The 18740-nt window shown below is 42.5% G+C and overlaps 1 protein-coding gene across 2 annotated transcripts in view; it reads right to left on the bottom strand.

Annotated features, from left to right (window-relative positions):
* ttc27 (tetratricopeptide repeat domain 27) overlaps nucleotides 1-18138 on the bottom strand; it is a 75344-nt gene extending 57206 nt beyond the window's left edge. For both annotated transcript variants that reach the window (XM_088933915.1, XM_088933916.1), the window contains exons 1-7: nucleotides 17844-18138; nucleotides 14077-14254; nucleotides 13462-13591; nucleotides 12773-12913; nucleotides 8862-8964; nucleotides 4567-4731; nucleotides 2981-3114 (exon numbers count right to left, since the gene is read on the bottom strand). In XM_088933915.1, the coding sequence (XP_088790041.1) occupies nucleotides 2981-3114; nucleotides 4567-4731; nucleotides 8862-8964; nucleotides 12773-12913; nucleotides 13462-13591; nucleotides 14077-14254; nucleotides 17844-17934 (942 nt within the window). In that variant the 5' untranslated portion in view covers nucleotides 17935-18138. The remainder of the gene's footprint in view (nucleotides 1-2980; nucleotides 3115-4566; nucleotides 4732-8861; nucleotides 8965-12772; nucleotides 12914-13461; nucleotides 13592-14076; nucleotides 14255-17843) is intronic.
* Nucleotides 18139-18740: the final 602 nt, after the last annotated feature.

Genomic DNA, 18740 nt, shown 5'->3' with positions numbered 1-18740 from the left:
GTTGAGTTGGGGGGGATCAAGAGAGATAGCGGGGTTCTTGGCAGAGGAGGAGGAGGGGGAGATGGCAGCAGAATCACAAGGAGAAAAGGAAGAAGAGAAACTGGAGGTCTGACATTGAGAAGCCGTGTAAAAGATTTAACATTTAAACATTAATATGTAAAAATTTAATACAGTTTACCCATTTTAATCTCTTGCATATTGTAAGCAAAGCATGCTGGGAGATTACTGTGATTACAGCCTGTTAAGTTGTACGTTCATACTTATCAACACATTTTAAGTTCATGTATAAGACACTGATATGTGCACACTGTAGGTATAGTACCCATTTCTCCTATCCGTCTTGTACATTACACATTGGCTGCGTGTAGAGAACAATTCCCTCCCTGAGTCTTTCTTGGTCGTCTGCTCCTTGTTCCTAGACATATTACCATGTTCATTTCCTCACACACTCCACTGTTTATGGAATGATGGTAGACACTCCCTAGTCTCAGCGTTTCTTACTTTCACCACGCACTGAGACTCCTGATGACGACAGCACGGTTTGGAGAAAACCATTCGTACAGCATGGTGTCCGACATGTGATCGCTGGTGGGACGTGACCACTGTTATATGTTAATGGCTGACCTGCAGTAGTACAATACTTTCTCCATTTAATTTCCACACCATGAGCTGCATGCTGTGCCCAGTAAATACTGCTAGCGAATAGAAGAATGAATACATGACAACAAATATGTAATGAATGAACATATGAATCCTATTTAACAGCGTCCGTAAATGTAGCTTTATTATCCGAAGAAAAATGTCATTTCTGCCCCTGAAAACAAACCCCTCTTGCAATACCCAGGATGCTGGAAATTCAGGCTTCATGGCCCAGTGGTGAATCTGAAGTGCTTTTTAAGAGGAGCCACTGGTCAAGCCACATATATGCCACTGACTCACTGTGCATCACCCTGGGCAAGCTGCTTAACCTTGCTGTGCTCCATCATTCATCCAGCCATCAACTAAGAGACATAAAGCCAAGGAGCTTTTGGAAGCGACTCCGCAGCAGTGGTTGATAGTTTGCTCCCTAGACCAAATGAGCTCCTCTGTGTGAAGGCATCTGCTAAATTACTAATTACTGGCGGGATCAGTGAAGTCTCGCACTGCTGCAGAGTTATTTAATATACAACGGATTATATTAAAGGGCATCACGCTAAACAGAGCTGGCACAGGCAGGTTATGACTAAATTTCTGTTTTAAAACAGCATGGATTTAAAATCAGCTCACAACAGGCAATGTTCTGTTGTTTTTTTAAATTAAATTTTGATATCTTTTGCAGCAACACATCACCCCCGTGAAATGGGAAAAGCCACATACGAAATATTATTGTAAAAACACACCCTGATGAAATAAATAACATCTTCGGTTTCCTTGGTCCAAATCTGGCAAGTATGTCTGTTTTGCAACATCTCACATTACACCTGGCAAAATTCAGCAGCATTACGCCAAGTACTGTATGTCTTTGACATCTATCTGAATTTTGAGTTTTCACATTTGCTTTCAAGACAAAGAGCAAATAGCTTAAATTCAGAATAGAGACAGTTCAATCACGTGTTAGAGGATTCAGTGATATAATCAACTTAAAGATCAAAGTGTAAGGCCACCAGAATATTTTGAGTTGGATAAACCATGATTATGTGTTGAATCAACAGTGTCCAGCTTCTTGTGCCTAACAGTACTCCGAAACTGTGGATTATACTGCTAATTCCACATGTGCTGTGTTGCATCCCTTACCTAATAAATATTCTACGACTCTATACAACTAGACTAGAAATCATTTGTGTAAACATCGAGTACAATTAACATTCAACTTTGAAAAGCCTTTTTTGACACATCACAGGAGAAACGTGAGAAGGTTGCATCGTTTTCTCTTTCCACCTATAAAAATAATGCAGCTCAAAAGGTGGATTTAAGGGCTGTTTTCCCTGCAGGCAACATCAGCATCATTGCTTTCTTTCCCCGTCTTAAAACCAAATTCAGATTCTGAATGGTTCACATTTAATAATTCAGTACTAATGCATTTCCCCCTCTGGAGACTGTTAAACTCAGTTTGTTATTAATTAACACAAGCATCAAAGCCCCCTCACAGCTTGCCCCGCCTCTCCCTAGGGCTTCCTCTTCTCAAGGGCAGAAGTGAAAAATCAAAAGGAAGTCCTGACCCGATCTAACCCTCAGCCAACCTAAGGGACAGCCGAAAGGCATAGCCGAGTACTCAGAAGCTCAGCTGCAGAAACTGCTCGAACATCCATCCCTCTATCTGAGCTTCACATCACTTTTGGAGATCATGAAAACAAAGTAATTCGCCACCTGTCCACTACACAGCAGGGCGAGAGAGAAGAAAACATGTTGAGATGACCCGACACATCAGCAGTGACTCCCCATCAGTCTGAAACCAGAACATGACTCCTCTGGGCTCTTCCTCAAACTGTTTAAATATCTGCACAAATTTGCCATTTTGGAAGGTCGTTAACTGGCAAAAGGAGAAAGCATATAAGGTTCCTAATAAAAACTCGCACTCGGATGAAGCGAGGAACTTTTATGGAAGCCCTGTCCTTGAATTACAGCACAGAAATTCCATGTTCTGCTACATACTTGAAACGCAAGCAAAGCAGGAATGTCAGGCACACCTGTCGCAATAAAGGGAGAACACCACTGAGCAAGAACATGCAACGCAGGCTTCCTACATTCAGAAAAAAAAAACACCACACAGTTTACACCAGAAGACATGGCACTATAATAATAACAATATCCTTACACTTATATAGCATTTTTTTGGACATTTACAAGAAATGCCCAAAGTGGCCCTCAGTACCACAGTGTAAATAAGAAACAAAGTGCGCAGTCTTGCGGCCATATCAGGCATGACACAATTACCCCGAGAGGTCTGCCCTCCCGATGACAGGTAGTCGGGGAGCAGGGAAGCAGAGAAGGCATGGTGTACCTTCGGGAGCCAGTCCAGTGGCGTAGGTGCAGGGGAAATGCTGCCCTCAGACGGGCCGCCCTCCTTGAGCTGCACGTCCAGGATCAGCTGCGCCAAGTAATTTTCCTGAAACCGCGTGCGCTTCCCCAGGGCTCCTAGGAGAAATGACGCCGTTTCACATTTAGTAGATGTCAAAGACGAAAAAGGCATCTCTAGCTCCCGGAACATTCCTGATGTCCTGTCACCTGTGCACAGCCCCAGCATTTGCTACAAGTATTATTAAATATAAGTTCCCACTTAAAGTGCTGCACTTTCATTTCCTATCTTAGCTCTTGGGTGGTGTACACAAGGAACAGTCCCCCAGTATAATACTGGCAATTCCACCTTTCTAAACCAACACAGAGTCTAGAATTGCTTTTACCCGTCCCCCTGCATGCACACAATTTGCAGCAGCACGAGAGGAACGGAGACAGCTCACACAGGCCAGCCGTCCTGCGAGGCCTGCAGAGGTTACGGCAGTTCCTTCTAAATGGAGGACTGCTGCTGCTCTCACAGCAAAATGCTGCGGAAAGGCTGAGGATACCCTGTCCAGCTCCAAATCTCGGCAACACCTGGGTCAGCTGTGTGATCCTGGCCGCGGTCGGCTCACAACTGGCCGAAAACAGGCTACTGGTGACGAACTTTACTGGAGGGGCCAATCTGAAGCCACCAGGTTACCATTTCGTTACATGTTTCTACAAGGTCATTAAGAATATATTGTTTTGTGACTGTTTCAGGGGAAAATAATGCAGTCGTTTGTCACCGATTTCAATAGACTAAAACCAGGTTCATATAAAATATAATCACCAGAACATAAAAGGACCCAGTCGAAATCCCTAGGTGGTTAACAAAATCTACAAGCAGAGCAATTTGAATAAATCTGTGACATTTTCCCAATTACAGCCTTTCAACTTCAGCAACCTGCAGTGAAAGTCCTGAGTTACAGTGGCTGTGGGATCCAGTGGAGTTCCACTTATTTCAGACTCCAGAGCTTGACTGATAATGGGATTAATTGAGCCCTTCTTTCACAATGAAGTCTGTGACCTTCAGGAAGAGCTGAAAACAGTTCTTTTCATGACATTCCTTTAAAGAGATTTTTCATGAACATCAAGCTTTCTGCCTTAATGCAACCAAGAAAAATTCTGAATCTAAGGTCTCTTAGTAATGAGCTGTCCCAGTTAAAAAGGTGCTGTGAAATGTTCCAGCCAAAAAGAAAATAAGAGCCATCATATTAGTGCTCTACAGCTCTCTGCCTGCTGAGAGTGAAGCCCCCAGGCAGTCTGGACAGAGAGAATCCATGTGCTCTTAAACCTCAATGGAAAGAGACTGACGTCTAAGATCTCCACTTTGCAAAACTGTCACCCAAGGGCTGCAAGGAGTCAAGAACATTGTTATTAACATTGGGAAAAGGCTAAAGTTCAAATTTGCCTGTCAAAAAGTCTAAAGACAAGGCTTCTTCCAAGTCATTTTCCATGTATATCAATATATTTTTAAGGGATATGAGGTTCATCTGCATAGTGTGAATCATAAATTGCCCAAAGGTCAAACTCTTGACATATCAACAGTACCTGTCAGGTTAATCTCAAGTCTGGCTAGATCCTTTGCTTGATTGAAGTGTTCGTTTGCCTTCTTGTAACAGTAATACATCAGGGATGCATAGCCACATTCAAGGTGGAACTGGATACGCAAATGCCGGTAACTGTCATTGTTGAAGAAGTCTTCCGTTTTCATCACTAGGTTAGAAAACAAGACCAAGGTCATCCTTCACATTTAATACACACAGCTGTGTATATACTGTCAATCTGCAGCAGGCTGGACTAGACACATGAAGGCTACATTCCTTCTTTTGTTTTGATGAGACCACCAAGAAACATTGGGCGAGTTGTGAAAGACTGGACACTATTCCATTTCATGAGTATTTTTTTAATTATGCATGATCGTTAATATGCTTTAACAACATATAATGCATATTTTACATGAAATAAAGTCTGCGATAGGAATTTAATGTGTTTGCAATTTGTAAGGTGAGGCAAGCCTGCCAAGAACTGAGCTTTTATTACCAAGCCAGGCCTGATGTTACATTCACTCTTATTCACTTACGCCTTTCATGGGTCAGGTCTCCTTTCGGAGACCCAGCTTTTGTGACGGAGAATTAGAGCTTTAAACCAATGAGGATTAGCTTCAGAGCACAGCTTGTCGTTTCCCTCAGACTGTGAAATTGTTGGCACTTACAGCTCTGCAAGCTTGACTGAACGTTAAAATTAGGGCACACGCCGAGTCAGAGAAAGATGTTTAGCAAGCGTGGAATAAAACCGGAGATGAAAACGTGCCACTTTCTCAACACGAAGGCCTGGTAAATGACAGCTTTCACATGAACAGAGTGTTCTTTCTTTAAATTATAAAACAATTGGATCAGGAACACCCCCCCCCCCCCACAGGTCACCGTCAAGTGTATCATGAAAAAGGCTTCTAAGCAGCTACTGTTCAAATTCAATTCGCGGAAAAAAGGATCCCAAGGCTTTACGAGGGAACCAACATCACAGGACTTGGCTCAAACAATAAAAGCTCTTTCTGGGATTGTGCGTTGGGCTCTATTGTCCAAAACCACCAGTTCAAAGCCATGTTATCATAGCCAGCTCCATCCTGGATCCCTAGTTACGCGCTGTTGGCATTTGTTAACGACCGTACTAGACAAGAGCTTTGTGGGCTTGAAGCGAGCAAACATCGTCCTCTGTGGTTCTCAAGGAGCGTCTGAGCTTGTTATAGTGCAGTTCTGCTGGTTAGAGCTGTGTCCGTTCTCATTCCCCTCTCCAAGCCCTGTCGATAGTGCTGTGGGCCCGTCAGACAGGAAGACGAATAAATGTCCCGACAGGTGCATTGTGGGCGCAAGAGTCGCCAATTCGCAATCTGACATAACCGGACCATAACCTACAGTAAGGCAGCCAAGAACAAATTCTTGCATACCAGGACAGCGCAGTCAAGAGAACCAAACACAAACGATGCACAAAAATGGAGAGCTGGCTAACGATCAGGAAGCAGCCTTACGGGGCAGAATGTGTAACTGGGAATTGTGTGGGTCTGGGACACACTATCTAGCCAGGTGTTTGAGGCCCAAAACCTGGGCTCTTCTAAGAAACGACTGGAGCTATTTAAATCCCAATTCTAATACGCTTCCTGTTTTTGCTGTAGCTGGGCTCTCCAAGGTTCCTTTAATCAGGATCTCTTTCGGCTGGTCTGGAAAATCAGGTCTTCATGTGTTTAATAACATGCAGCCAGGGCAGAGAAATCTCCTTCTGAGATAATGGAGGCATGGGGTCTTGGGATTCTACTGACAATTATTTCAAGAAACTCTTTACCAACTCCACATTGTACTGAATGTGCAGAAAAAAAAATCTCACAGGAGGATATACTGCAGGTTCTTTGCATATTGTAGCACATATAATATACAGTAAATTTCAGGAGTATTTTAAAAGAGAAAAGCATGTGTATTACAATAAACGATATACCATAACATCATATATATATTATATATTCATATAAGTTAATATATAGTATGTCAAATGTCACTTTATAGAAGTGGATATAGCACTGCATACCATACTAGCCCTACATACATACTAGCACATAATACCATGCTAGAACAGTTGCCAGGAGCTATCGAAATAATAAATATTGGTATGTTGAGCAAGAAAAATAGCCTCATCAAGAAATGCAGCTGGCTGTTCTGCTGATTGCAGATAATCCACATTGTGCGCTAGCCCAGCTCACTGGACATACCGTGTACAGCAGGTAGTCAGCTTGACCTGCCCAGCAAGACCAAGCCAAAGACTACACTTTACAATGCAAATTACAGTCAACCTTGCAAAGAACCAAGTACAGCACATGACACATATCTAGAAAGTCACACTTATACAGCAGTTTTAGTATTTATGGCAGAACCACCCAACTATCTGGTAGAGGGGAATGCAGAAAGTATTTCTGTCTGTCACTTTCTGCATAAAATGCACAATTACCATGAAATTGGCTGCAGAAATAATTACTCACACTTAATTGTTAATTGGCCTGTTGTTAATTCACTATAAATCTTGACAGAATGCCTTCTCAGAAAAAGAGATCACTGTTGAGTGTGGTTTAATCAAACAATATTTTATTTATGCTCTTCTCAGGGTAGGAGTCAAGAGGCTCCACTCTGAGAGCATCAATTATTTCAGGTCTCTGTAGACATAATTCTCCAGTAACAGCATTACATTGGGTCTCACCCTCAGGCCATTGGAACAGAACGCATTTTTAAAAGAATATTTTTTTTTCTTTTCCTTAGGAAAGAGTCCATATAAAAGTTATATCAGGTCTTGAATTCTTATTTCAGATGCCACATTTAATTCCCAGTCCCCGTTTTCTCCATTTATTTCTTAGGTAAATTACGCTGTCCTTATTTCGAGGCGAGGTAGCTCTATCAAACTCTACACGGGTCCCTGTGACTTAATCTGTGATACTTACTGATGTTCAAAAAAGCTAAAAGGGGACCAGCATGGACTTTCCCCGAAGTAACACCTTTAATGAGCAACGCCAACTGCGACTGGATCTGGAAATTTTGTTTTGCACAACCATAGACTTCACTCATCACTCAACAGTAAGCTTCTGTCAGTGCTTGTTATTAAGTACAGATAATCCGGTGTGTGTATGAGAAATGTCAGTATCCTTATTTCTGCAAGACCTTTAAATATCAACCTTACTCCCATTTAAATGTGGAGGCATTCCAATGTGTCACACCTCTCGTTAACTCTCCAGTGTGTTCTTCTGTCTGGTTTTTAGTTACACTTTGAGGGTTGGCAGCTCAGAGTGAAACTCGGTGAAACTCAGACACTGAAAGCCTGTTTTCATGATCATTAGCATTTCCACTGTAGCTCAGAACAGACCAAGCCCACACTGCAGAGATACAAGACAACCCCTGCACAATGACATGATTTGACTACAAATTCCGAACACATTACTTCCTTTGCTACAGTAAGCATATCTTAACAAGCTTATCTTCTGCTCTATCAAACATACAAACAGAAATTGAATGCCTAATCAGTCTCTTGCATTACTCTGAAACCGCTTTCGTTGCCCCTAATTCAACTTGTGACTGACTAACTGGGGTACAGGCAAGTTAGAAACAGAAAATCAGAAATCAGCCCAAGAGAGAAACAGTGAAAGACAGATATTCAACCACACAACCTAACTCTGATGTGAGCATTTGAATGTCAGGGGTTACAATGCACTTCTATGATAAAATGGAAAGACAGTGAGCAAACAATGTACACATCTTTCCTGTGAAACACTTTAGTAACCTTCTGAACACTAATACCTGTCAACTTGTATATGAAGGAGGAAATTTTTAACGTGGACCGAGGCATAACAGAACTAGAAATAAACCAAGAGAAACTGCTAAAATGTTAATAGTCGAGAATGGGAAAGTGGCCTGATGGCTTACAAAAATAGAAGAGAGAAACTAACTATTAAGAGAGTCTTACAGTCAACAGTAGAAATGTTTAGCACTAATCGACATTTAGAATAAAGGAAAATTAGCTTTAAATCATTAGGAAAATTAAATACCATTAAGAGAAAACAGGCTAAGGCCTCTGGCAATTAGGACATACTTTTAAAAACACATCTACAGGAAAAATAACCTGTGCCTCCTCACCTCACAGGTTCCGTTTTCTGCCATTTCAGAAAATAACCTTCTGCCAGCAAATCAACGGAAAACCGGGAAACCCTCCACAACAGTCGCAGAGAGGGCAGTGAACCCGCACCAGCGCAGGGCTGCACAGCCATGCGGTGCGGAGGGTGGGGCGCGGGGGCGGCGGAACAGCGGGGCTCCTACCTCTCTCCATGCAGTCCTGGGCCTCGGCCAGCAGCCGGGGCGAGCGCTCCTCCAGCAGCTGCTGGTGCAGGGCGACGCATCGCAGGGCCCACCAGGGCAGCAGCTGCGGAGGCCAGAGAACACACAGGTCAAGCCAGGCTCTCCCCTCAGTGGGCCGTCAATCCTGCTGCTGACCCGGCTTCCACACCAGCTCCGCCTTCTCTCCCCAGCAGCGCAGGAAGACAATGGCATTCTAAAGAACGGCCTCAAGCTACCTTGCTTTAACAGTAATAATTCCTTACACTTACACAGCGCTTTGCTGGACACTCCACTCAACATGCTTTACAGCTAATGGGGAATCCCACCGCCAACACCAATGTGCAGCCCCCACCTGGATGTTGCAACAGCAGCCAGAGTGCACCAGTACGCTCACCACACACCAGCTCTCAGTGGGGAGGAGACCGGAGTGATGAAGCCAATTCACAGACTGGATAAGGAGGTCAATGACTGGTAAAGGCCAATGGGAAATTTGACCAGGATGCCTGCGTAACACACCCACCCTTTTCAGAAACATCCTGGGATCTTTAACGAGTCAGAACCTCAGTTTAACGTCTCATCCAAAGTATGAGCATTCTTCCATAATCTTTTGAAAAACATTTCAAAATATTTTTTTATGCTATTCTTAGGCGCTTTTTACAAAGGATCTGTGCAGTGTTTTTACTAGTTATAATTCTACCTAGACTGCCAAGCAGAGTGCCATTTTTGCAGGAGTGATGAAATCACTAAGGAAAATTGGCTTCCATTCCTTCCTGATGTATCCCATAGATATCAAACCACAATGCATAAAAAAACACCCAGTGAGCCTATTTACAACAAAGGCCTTTGGCGGCCTCTAGTGGCAAGGCATCAGCCATTAAAGTCCGTCCTTAAACCAGCCAGCTACACATTACTCCCAACCCTCAACTGACAGGCAAACGTCATAGCCTCAAAAACAAAAATACAGTTCCAAGTACACTACTTCTGAATCTTTCCCAAGATCTAAAAAAAACCAATACAACTTATTCATAACCCTAAAAGAGCACAGAATTGTCAAGGCAAGAACTTAATTTTTGGTTTACGATAATTACCCCATTTACGGTAAGAGCCAAGAACTTCACTCAAATCACCCCAGAAAAAAAACTCAATGACATAAACAGGTTCAATTATATATTGCTTTGGATAAAAGCACTGGCTAGTACAATAGTTATCAAGATAAACAAAAGGTGCAAAAATGTCCAAGAAGGCAGCAGCACAGAGGAACTGTAGGAGACAGTAGTCAGAGCTCACATTATGAAGATGGTATCTTCCATCTGACTACAAAGGATGCACCTTCATTGCAGCGAAGAGTTCTTTGAAACTGCAATAAACTGGTAAGAAAAGGCAGGCTTTGTTACAGAGAAAATCAGTTAAGTAGGCGTTTTAAAATAGAGGGATGGGTGCATACTAAAGAAGCTTTAAAGGCTCAGGGCTGGATTTACTGCTTATTACCTACATTAAAAGGGAATGTTGGGCCCATGGGAATGAGGGCTTTTCTTTGTTCCATTTGTGCTTTCCTGTATTAATGATGCATTTAAACCAGGTTATCTAGAGTAACAGCGGCGAAGACCTGCTCACTTTTCTCAGAACATAAATCGCCACCGACGGCCGCTGCGTTCAACTTGAGCACAGCGGGCAGCAGCCCGAATACAGGAGAGACAAAGATTCAGATCCCCGGCGCAACACTGCCGTCGTGCCCAGGAGCAGGGAGAGCTCTGCTCTCAGCACCCCCGCGGAAACGCTCAGCTACACAAACCGGGCTCAACCGCACACTGCTTCCGCTAATAATCTGGACAGATGAATACAAGAACAGCAGAATTATCTGGGCAACAGGGAGGAGGGGCTTGCAAAGGCACAGAATTAATAAAAAGTTAACATCACAGATGCTGCGAGAGGAAAGATGGGACGCGTCTACAATTAACAAGGGAATGCTGCATCACCGCCAATCTGACGGGCCCCATTCCTCTGGATCCTCCTTCACCATGGAAACCACTGGAAACAAAACTGAACATCCTGCTGTAAAAAAACTGGGCAACTGCCAAAAAGCCAGAACACCAAGGACATAGCCGTGGCAGATACTGCTTAAACAAAGTGAAATAACAACGTCAACGCAAAGAAGGGGTACAGTTAATTGGTTAATTGGCCATTCTTCAGTGTGGTATTCTCTCTGAAGCATGGAAACCACACAAAAAGAAGTTCCGTGTAAATCAACAATTTTTCCGTCGGCACAGTCTACAAGGTTTTTAGTGTGGGCAAAAACTCATAAAAACTAAAATAAAAGAGCACACAGCCACGGCATCTACATTTTTCTCCCATCGGGTTCAGATCTGCTGCTGAAATTGTAAAGGTTACAAATCCATGTGGGCCAGAACAAAATCTTCCAGACCACCAAACATGAGCTTCAGATGATTTCCTGTCAATAGCGACCAATGATAAGAAACATTTGCACTATGTACTTCAAGACAAATTGACGTCAAAGCTCAAGATTATCATTACAACCTTCTCCCATCATATACTCCACTATGCAGTCTACATTCCCTAAGCTCTGTCTCAAAAGGGACAGCAACAGTCCTATCCCTTTTAGAATAAAACTGAAAGCTTACTTTTATACCTTAGCTTTTATCCGTTCATTCTGAATTAGTTGTTAATTTATGCTTATTAGTATTTCCGTGTATAATCTTTGCTTTTGCTGTTTGAGCTGTATTTATTTCTATGCTACACATAAATACACAAAAAAGTTACACCAAACCCCATCTGTATTGCAATAGAGTCTCTTTTTCCTAACATCACATGTATTCCGATTTGAACAGGTATAATCTGATATTAGTTTCAAAACACAATCCAATATCTTTCATGTGGCATTGAATAATGTGAATAATAGCATTTACTGTATTTATATAGTATGATGGAATGGCTGATGATAACTGGGTATTTTAAGGTGCAGTCCAATCATCAAAAATATAATTTTATATATCTTCTGTTTCTTCCAGGTCTCAAACAAGCAAACTTTTTTATAATAAAAAGATCTTTTCATTGAATATAAACAATGTGAGCTTAAGAGTTTGTACCTTGAAAGGTGAAGTCTGCACATATTAAAAGCTACACAGGATTATGCTTTTAATCGTGTTAAAATGGCATCACAATTGGTGAAAGAGAGAACGCGCAGTCTGGGAATGATCCTGGTATAAACAGCAATAGAAAGTGACTAAAGCATTCAAGGTTCATAAATCCACAATCATTAGACATCTGCAGTGCTACCAACCGCTAAGAAACACTTATAATTGATCCAGACTCAGTTATCTGCTTCTAATTAACCAAGAAGGACTGTCTGAGGGATTATTTCCACATGGAAACAAACACACCTGCTAACACTATTGGTACAGCCACAATGCACCCCTTCCTAAAACATGCAGGCTGTCTCCAAAAGCACCTTCAACATGCAATAAAGCATATATAACCTCCAGCAAGGTAGATCAAAGGGTAATGTTGAGGAAATGGTTTGACCAATGTAATATAATACAATAGATAAACATGGAATAAAAGATTTAAAACTTGGAGCTCCACCCTTGCAGTTTTTGCTCCATACTCAAGAATGGTTCAATCTGTATGTTTACAAGGCAACCACAACTTTGGTTGGAAAAGTGCCTCGTGTGAGTTTGTTTTGAGATGTTATACAACAGCTCAGGGTGCTCCTGGTTTATTGTGCAATAATGACCTTCGGGGCTGCAGTGTCCTGAGTGAGGAATCCAGTGATCCTCCAATGAAAGCCTATACTCCCATGAGGCACTGTGGAGCACGTCAAGTGAGACGGTTTTTCGTGAAACTGAAAAGTAAGCCCCACCGAAAACGTTACCCACCTGAAAGCTTTCGAGTTTGGAGGCACAGCTGATGAGCACCACCCGGGCCAACACCAGCAGGATGGGATTGGACACCAGGCTGTACACAGACTCCCCATCCAGGACCAGGCTGTTCAGGACTGATGCGGCGAGGGCCTGAGGCTGAGACAACAATAACTGATGACTTAATATCAGCAACATCTCCCACAGCCATCCCACCTATCACCGTCTAGTGCAGGCTCACAAATTCAGACACACACAGTGGATGTCTAAAGCAGTGTGGGACCCTATGCAATAAAAAGCAATGTAGAAAAGCAAGGAATTATTTATTGTCATAACGCACAAGACAAAGTTAATATCTAACACAAGCAAAGTGTATCAGCAAAAACCACTATCCCACGTGCACTGTAGCAGAGCTGAGCGCTCATTATCAGCTGTCTGCCTGTCACATACATCTTCATTAATGTACGCTAGGAGCCCGATGCTTACGTGCGTTTCAAACCCTGTGAAAACCCATTTCCTTTCTTTTTAAGGGATGGAACCATGACGAAATGATGCAAGCAATTCCTGCTCCGTTGATGAGCAATAAACAGCAGCCCGAGTGGCACAACAGACAGCTGCGCACAGTTTGCCAAATATGACAGATCAGCAAAACGCAGCTGCAATTAGACGTCCAGGTCCCACTCTCTCACGCCATCAAGGATACAAACCTCCGAGAAGTGCTGCAGCAGAGCTGGGGGGAGGAGGTCGTGTGCCTGGATGTCAACAGGAGGGCCAGTCCAGTTACTCTGGGCGAAGAGGTGCACACAGGCCACAGCCAGTGCAAACAGCACGGCCTCCCTGCGAGACAAGACAGCACACGTTACCCGACCACTTTAACATACAACGATACCTCTACTGTCTACAAACTACAAATCCAGATGAACTACAAACTTAATTTCCATTCCCAAGCTTCTTCCTCAAATAGTTAAACAGTACTAAAAGACCACGCATGTAAAACAAACACGCAAGCGTATATAGATTCCCCTTTCAACAAAAATGCACAGGAGACAATTTCCCATTCAAATGCATAACGCATTGCAGTCTTTTGTCTGCAGCAGAATGCTGTGCATGAATCATTACCGTCACTAAACTAACAATTAGCAATAATTATGTAATTCAAAGAACAATTGCTTTTGGAGTGTAGTGGGTGGCAAAACCAGTGTGATTAAAACCACAATCGCCAGTGGCATGACACCAAAATGGACTTATGTTCCAAGACTGATGTAATACACTTGCCAGTCATTATTCAACACTGCACAATGTTGAAGCAGATGGTACAGTACCTCTCAGCCTTGTCATCCTCTGTGGAGTTGCTTAGGTAAGCCAGGACCTGCTTCTCCAGAAAGCCATCAATCTTCTCTTCCCCGGCACAGTCCGCACCCAGAATATCCAGGACGACAGGACTCAACAAAACGCTTTCAAAATTCCCCTCCAACAGGGACTCCAGCAAAGGACCACTTTCTGCAACACAGAGGGAAGAGTTGGTGTTCACCAAGGGTCAGCACTACACCTGCTGGTACTGAAGGTAATTACATCCAGTTATGAATGAGAACTTTTCTATAGAGCCACAGTGAAGCTCTCTCACACATACAAAAGCAGAAAATGTCTCACTCCATACAGGACAAGCACCAGTCCTGCCAGAGAATCATCTTTCTGTTACAACAGGAGCCTTTACATTCCTCTACTTATTCAAATGCATTGTCATCTCATTATCAATACAACATTTCAGATTAAATAAATGTTAATACCATTCCCGCAGGCAATGGAGAAGGAAGCGATATTGATAACGTTATATGAAAAAAACACATTTATATGAGATTTTCTCTACTTAAATGACAGACTTCCAAATGAAATTGAATTCAGAAGATGAAATCATAATACATCTGACTTCTTATTGTTACTTTCTTAGCTCAAGGTCGTTAATGCTGTCTGCACTGATCATTTCTAGTGGGAAGGTTCTGTATAAAAACATTAACTGAACTCAAAAGAGAATTGCTTTGTAGGTCTAATAACTCATCTCATAACACTTTATATGTTCTCATTAAGAAGAAATTGTCATGTGATGGCAAATTTGTAACAATAAAAAACACTAAGCATTTTAAGTTTTTGTTGTACCTTGACAGAACCTCAAATATTTATAGAATTATAGTGAAGCTCCATGGGGGTTCACTATAATACAATTTTGATTCCTTTCCCTTCAGTAACACTTCCTGGCTTTTCAGCACAAACCTGGTTTTAACAGGAGAATTTCAACAGGGGAAAACCATGACTGTGCCACACTGAAACAGGAAAGTCCAGCATTGTTTATTACAAGCAGAACTATTTCCTTTTGCTTTGCATTTTATTACAGTATACCGGCAGTTTATCATCAGCTATAACTATGAAACTATAGCAACAGTAGCAACATCAGAAGACCAAAAACACTGCAGATGCTTTAAGATGACAATATTCTGAAAAATGACAACATTGCCGGTATGGCATTCCATCATACATCGCCTCATTTCAAGCATACTAAGTATACACACCGTATAATGATGAGAGACAGGAGTCTTAAAACACCTATATTATTAATCATTCCTAAATTTGTCAATTGTCATCCCCTATCCCAACCACTTGTGTGGCTGGAGTGGGTCTATAAAGGGCTTCAGCAGAGCTGCAGTGGTACCAAGCTAGACAGGAGCCCAGTCTGAGAAGGTTAGCAGGTATGTGGAGCCTTTATCAAGCTTCGGCTCAGGTGATCGTGTGGGGCTATTTAAAGCAGGTGACGTCTAGGAGAGAAGAAGAACCCGCACTGGGAGATTCGAGGTTGCAAGACAGGATTCGCCTTCTGTGAACGTCAAGAGCTCAAAGAATAAAACCTGAGGGCCAGTCCAGTTCCTCTGGAACATCACTCCAAAACCTGCAGGACCAGAGCCGGCCACCCCTGATCTGCGATCTACCAGTACGAGTTAAAAGCCCTTCCTCTCTGATCCCATTTTAACCGTTGAATTCCATTATCATGTCCTCACTCAGTTTTCACTCTTTTTTTTACACAGATGTTGCATCAAAAGCCAGAGAAACCAAGAACACCTGTCCTGTGTAACGCAGGGCTAGGAATTAGGGGTAGGCTTTTTACTTCATAATTATTCACAAACACCCTTTTGACAGCATCACAATAAAAGACCTTAATAGAATTCCATACAATGATATATTGCATGAAGCAAATTAGAAATTGATGGTTTAGTTTGTATTAAATTAAACATTTAAAACATTATTTTTTAAACAAACTGGTTTATGAATTTAAGGAATGTGTTTGGAAATATCACTTCATATAAATTATATTATGGACTTAATTATAAAGAAATTACAGATCTTTCTTTTAACAGGTTAGATCCTTTAGATATTTAGAAAAATTAAAACAAAATAGCAGTAGACTTGATTCCTAAACAGACATTACACACAGGCATAATGACATAGGTTGGAATAACAAACACCAAAATCTTTGCTCTTATAAAAATACAATATAATCACCTAAAAAATATGAAAACGATATCTTGCTTGTGAATCGACGACTTTGATTCTTTGAAACAGTTTCTAAAGGCAAGCCTGAAAACAGCATACAGAGTCGGGACAGAGGCAGGATGTTGGCCTGCTGGCTGATACTTCATACCCACAGTGAACAGAAAACAACAGGAAAACCAAACTGCCACTATTCTTGTGGCATTTCTCACACCACTCAGGTCCCAGCTCAGCCTCTCCTGCCTGGCGTCTCTCCTGAACACCATGTTACTGTCCCCGCAGAGAATCCGAAGTGTAGTCACATCCTGCACACAAAGGATAGCACCAAGAACTAAGAAGCACTCTCGGACCCTCGTGCTGGGTGTAACTCCAGAATAAACCGATTCTCTCAGCTGAACGCCTGAGGTGGATGAAGTGGGTCCATTTCAAAAGCATTAAAAGTGCTTTGGGACCCCCTGGGATGAAAAATGGACTAGCAATGTAAAGAATGATCATCCTTTACTCATGTGAATGTTCTGTAACTGACATATAAAGGTCTACCACTGCAGCCCAATTCATTGTTCGTCATTAAATCGTGGAATTCAGCCGCATCTCTGCTTCCACACTGCAGCAGCTGAGCACATCACCGTTCTGTTAACCTAACTCATCTGCTGTTCTCCAGTGCGTCCGAGAGCGACGTAAATCATCCAGCTGGATGGGTACTAACGCTGCCGTTAAAACATCTATTAACAGTTATATCCCCATGCCCACTCACTGCACCAGATAAAAAGGACGGATATCCTAATGACTGCCATTCAGGAAGATGCTCAGAAGACACAGAAGGCAATACTCATAATTCTAGTTCACGACGTCTGGAGATACGGTGGTTCGCTTTCATAAAACAGAAGAGGCAAAATAAAAGTAAATGAAATTTGTCTTGCGTCTCGAAGCTCCATCCTGGACAACAGAGAGTAGCAGTAGCGTTCAGGAGTTTATCCGAATTTGAAAGCTTTGCGCTTGCACACCCGCAGCAGTAGCAAGTATCAAGTCGCTGTGTAAAACGCGTGTGTCGATTGGGCGTGTGGTCCACAGCAATCACCCGCTTCTTCGCAAACGGGACATTTTCGTGACATGTGTTGCAAGATACGTGCAAACGTAACCGTCCTTCAGGACTGAATTGAAACGTCACCACGAGTTGGGTGCACTGACGGCGACAGTCAGATTCGCAGAAGGACTGGTACGAGAGTCATTTATATTACATCATATGGAGGCATCAGTGCAACACACGCATATTGATAGTGTAGTCGAGTACTGTATTACTTTAAAATACACCACCCAAAACAACTGTCCGAGGTTCACAACCACTGTCCTACGACTTCGCATTATTAATAGTCTTGTTTACAACATTCATCGAAAAACGTGCCAATACAAAATGACTATGCCTTCTTACATAACCAAGTTATCTGCCTCAGCACTCATGGTGAACATCACCACATCACTAATTCGTAAAGTCACGTTAAGATATTTTTTATTAATCCCGACTCTGCGTCTCACAAATCGCTCCGTCACTCACCTGCATTGCCGAGTATGTTCTGCTTCCAATCCGTAGCCTCGTTTTCTGTCAGAAAGCCTCTCAGAACAGGTATCTCCACGTCCCGAACCATATTTCAGGGGAAAAAAAGATCTGTGCTGCCTCGCAAAATGATGCCACCCGGCTGACTTAAATTTGTAAACGTTTTTTATTTCCTGCAGCCACCACAGCGGCCTGTACACCTCTGCGCGTCCTGCTTCACGAGTGTTTATATCATCCCATGTGCCGCGAAGAGCCTCAGCGAGCGGCCATGACACTTCCTGCGCAGCATTGTGGGAAGGCGAGCTGACGGAGAGTCGCGGTCACTAAGGGACCGAGGATGTTTTAAAAGAAATTCGTTATGAGGGAGGGTGAAGGGCACGGTGTGAAATGTTCTTTTTTTCTCTTTCAGACTAATTAGTATGTATTTTAGGTCGAAAAGAAGGACTACACTAAAAGACTGATATCTAAACCCTTACTAAAAACGCTCCTGTATCTGCACAGCATATAATAGTCCAACATTATGTGGCATTACGAAAGAACAGAAGTGGTATCAGGAATACTGCTGGTGTAAGCACAGTGTCATCAACTAGCACAGATCTTGTACAATTATTCTGGTGGTATTCTACTGTTTCTCATATCTGGAACCTGATTTTGGCGGGTACCCGTTTTTTTGTGTGGTTTGAACACGTTCTCCAGATTTGATCTTCAGTCATCAGTCCGCTGTGGCAAATGTGACCTGGATTGGCCCTTATCTGATCACTAGGTGATGTTTTTACCATTGCACTTTTTTTAGATCACCTTTATCTTAGAACATAAAATCCATACATTGATAGAGGCACAGTACCTTGCAGCAGGATAAACATTAATAATTCAATCCAACACCTGCTTTTTCAACTC

The sequence above is a fragment of the Atractosteus spatula genome, chromosome 15, assembly GCF_055471065.1.
Source record: "Atractosteus spatula isolate fAtrSpa1 chromosome 15, fAtrSpa1.hap1, whole genome shotgun sequence".
Lineage (NCBI taxonomy): Eukaryota > Metazoa > Chordata > Actinopteri > Semionotiformes > Lepisosteidae > Atractosteus > Atractosteus spatula.
The sequence above is the reverse complement of the archived record's forward strand: the minus strand, read 5'-3'. Positions and strand labels throughout refer to the sequence as shown.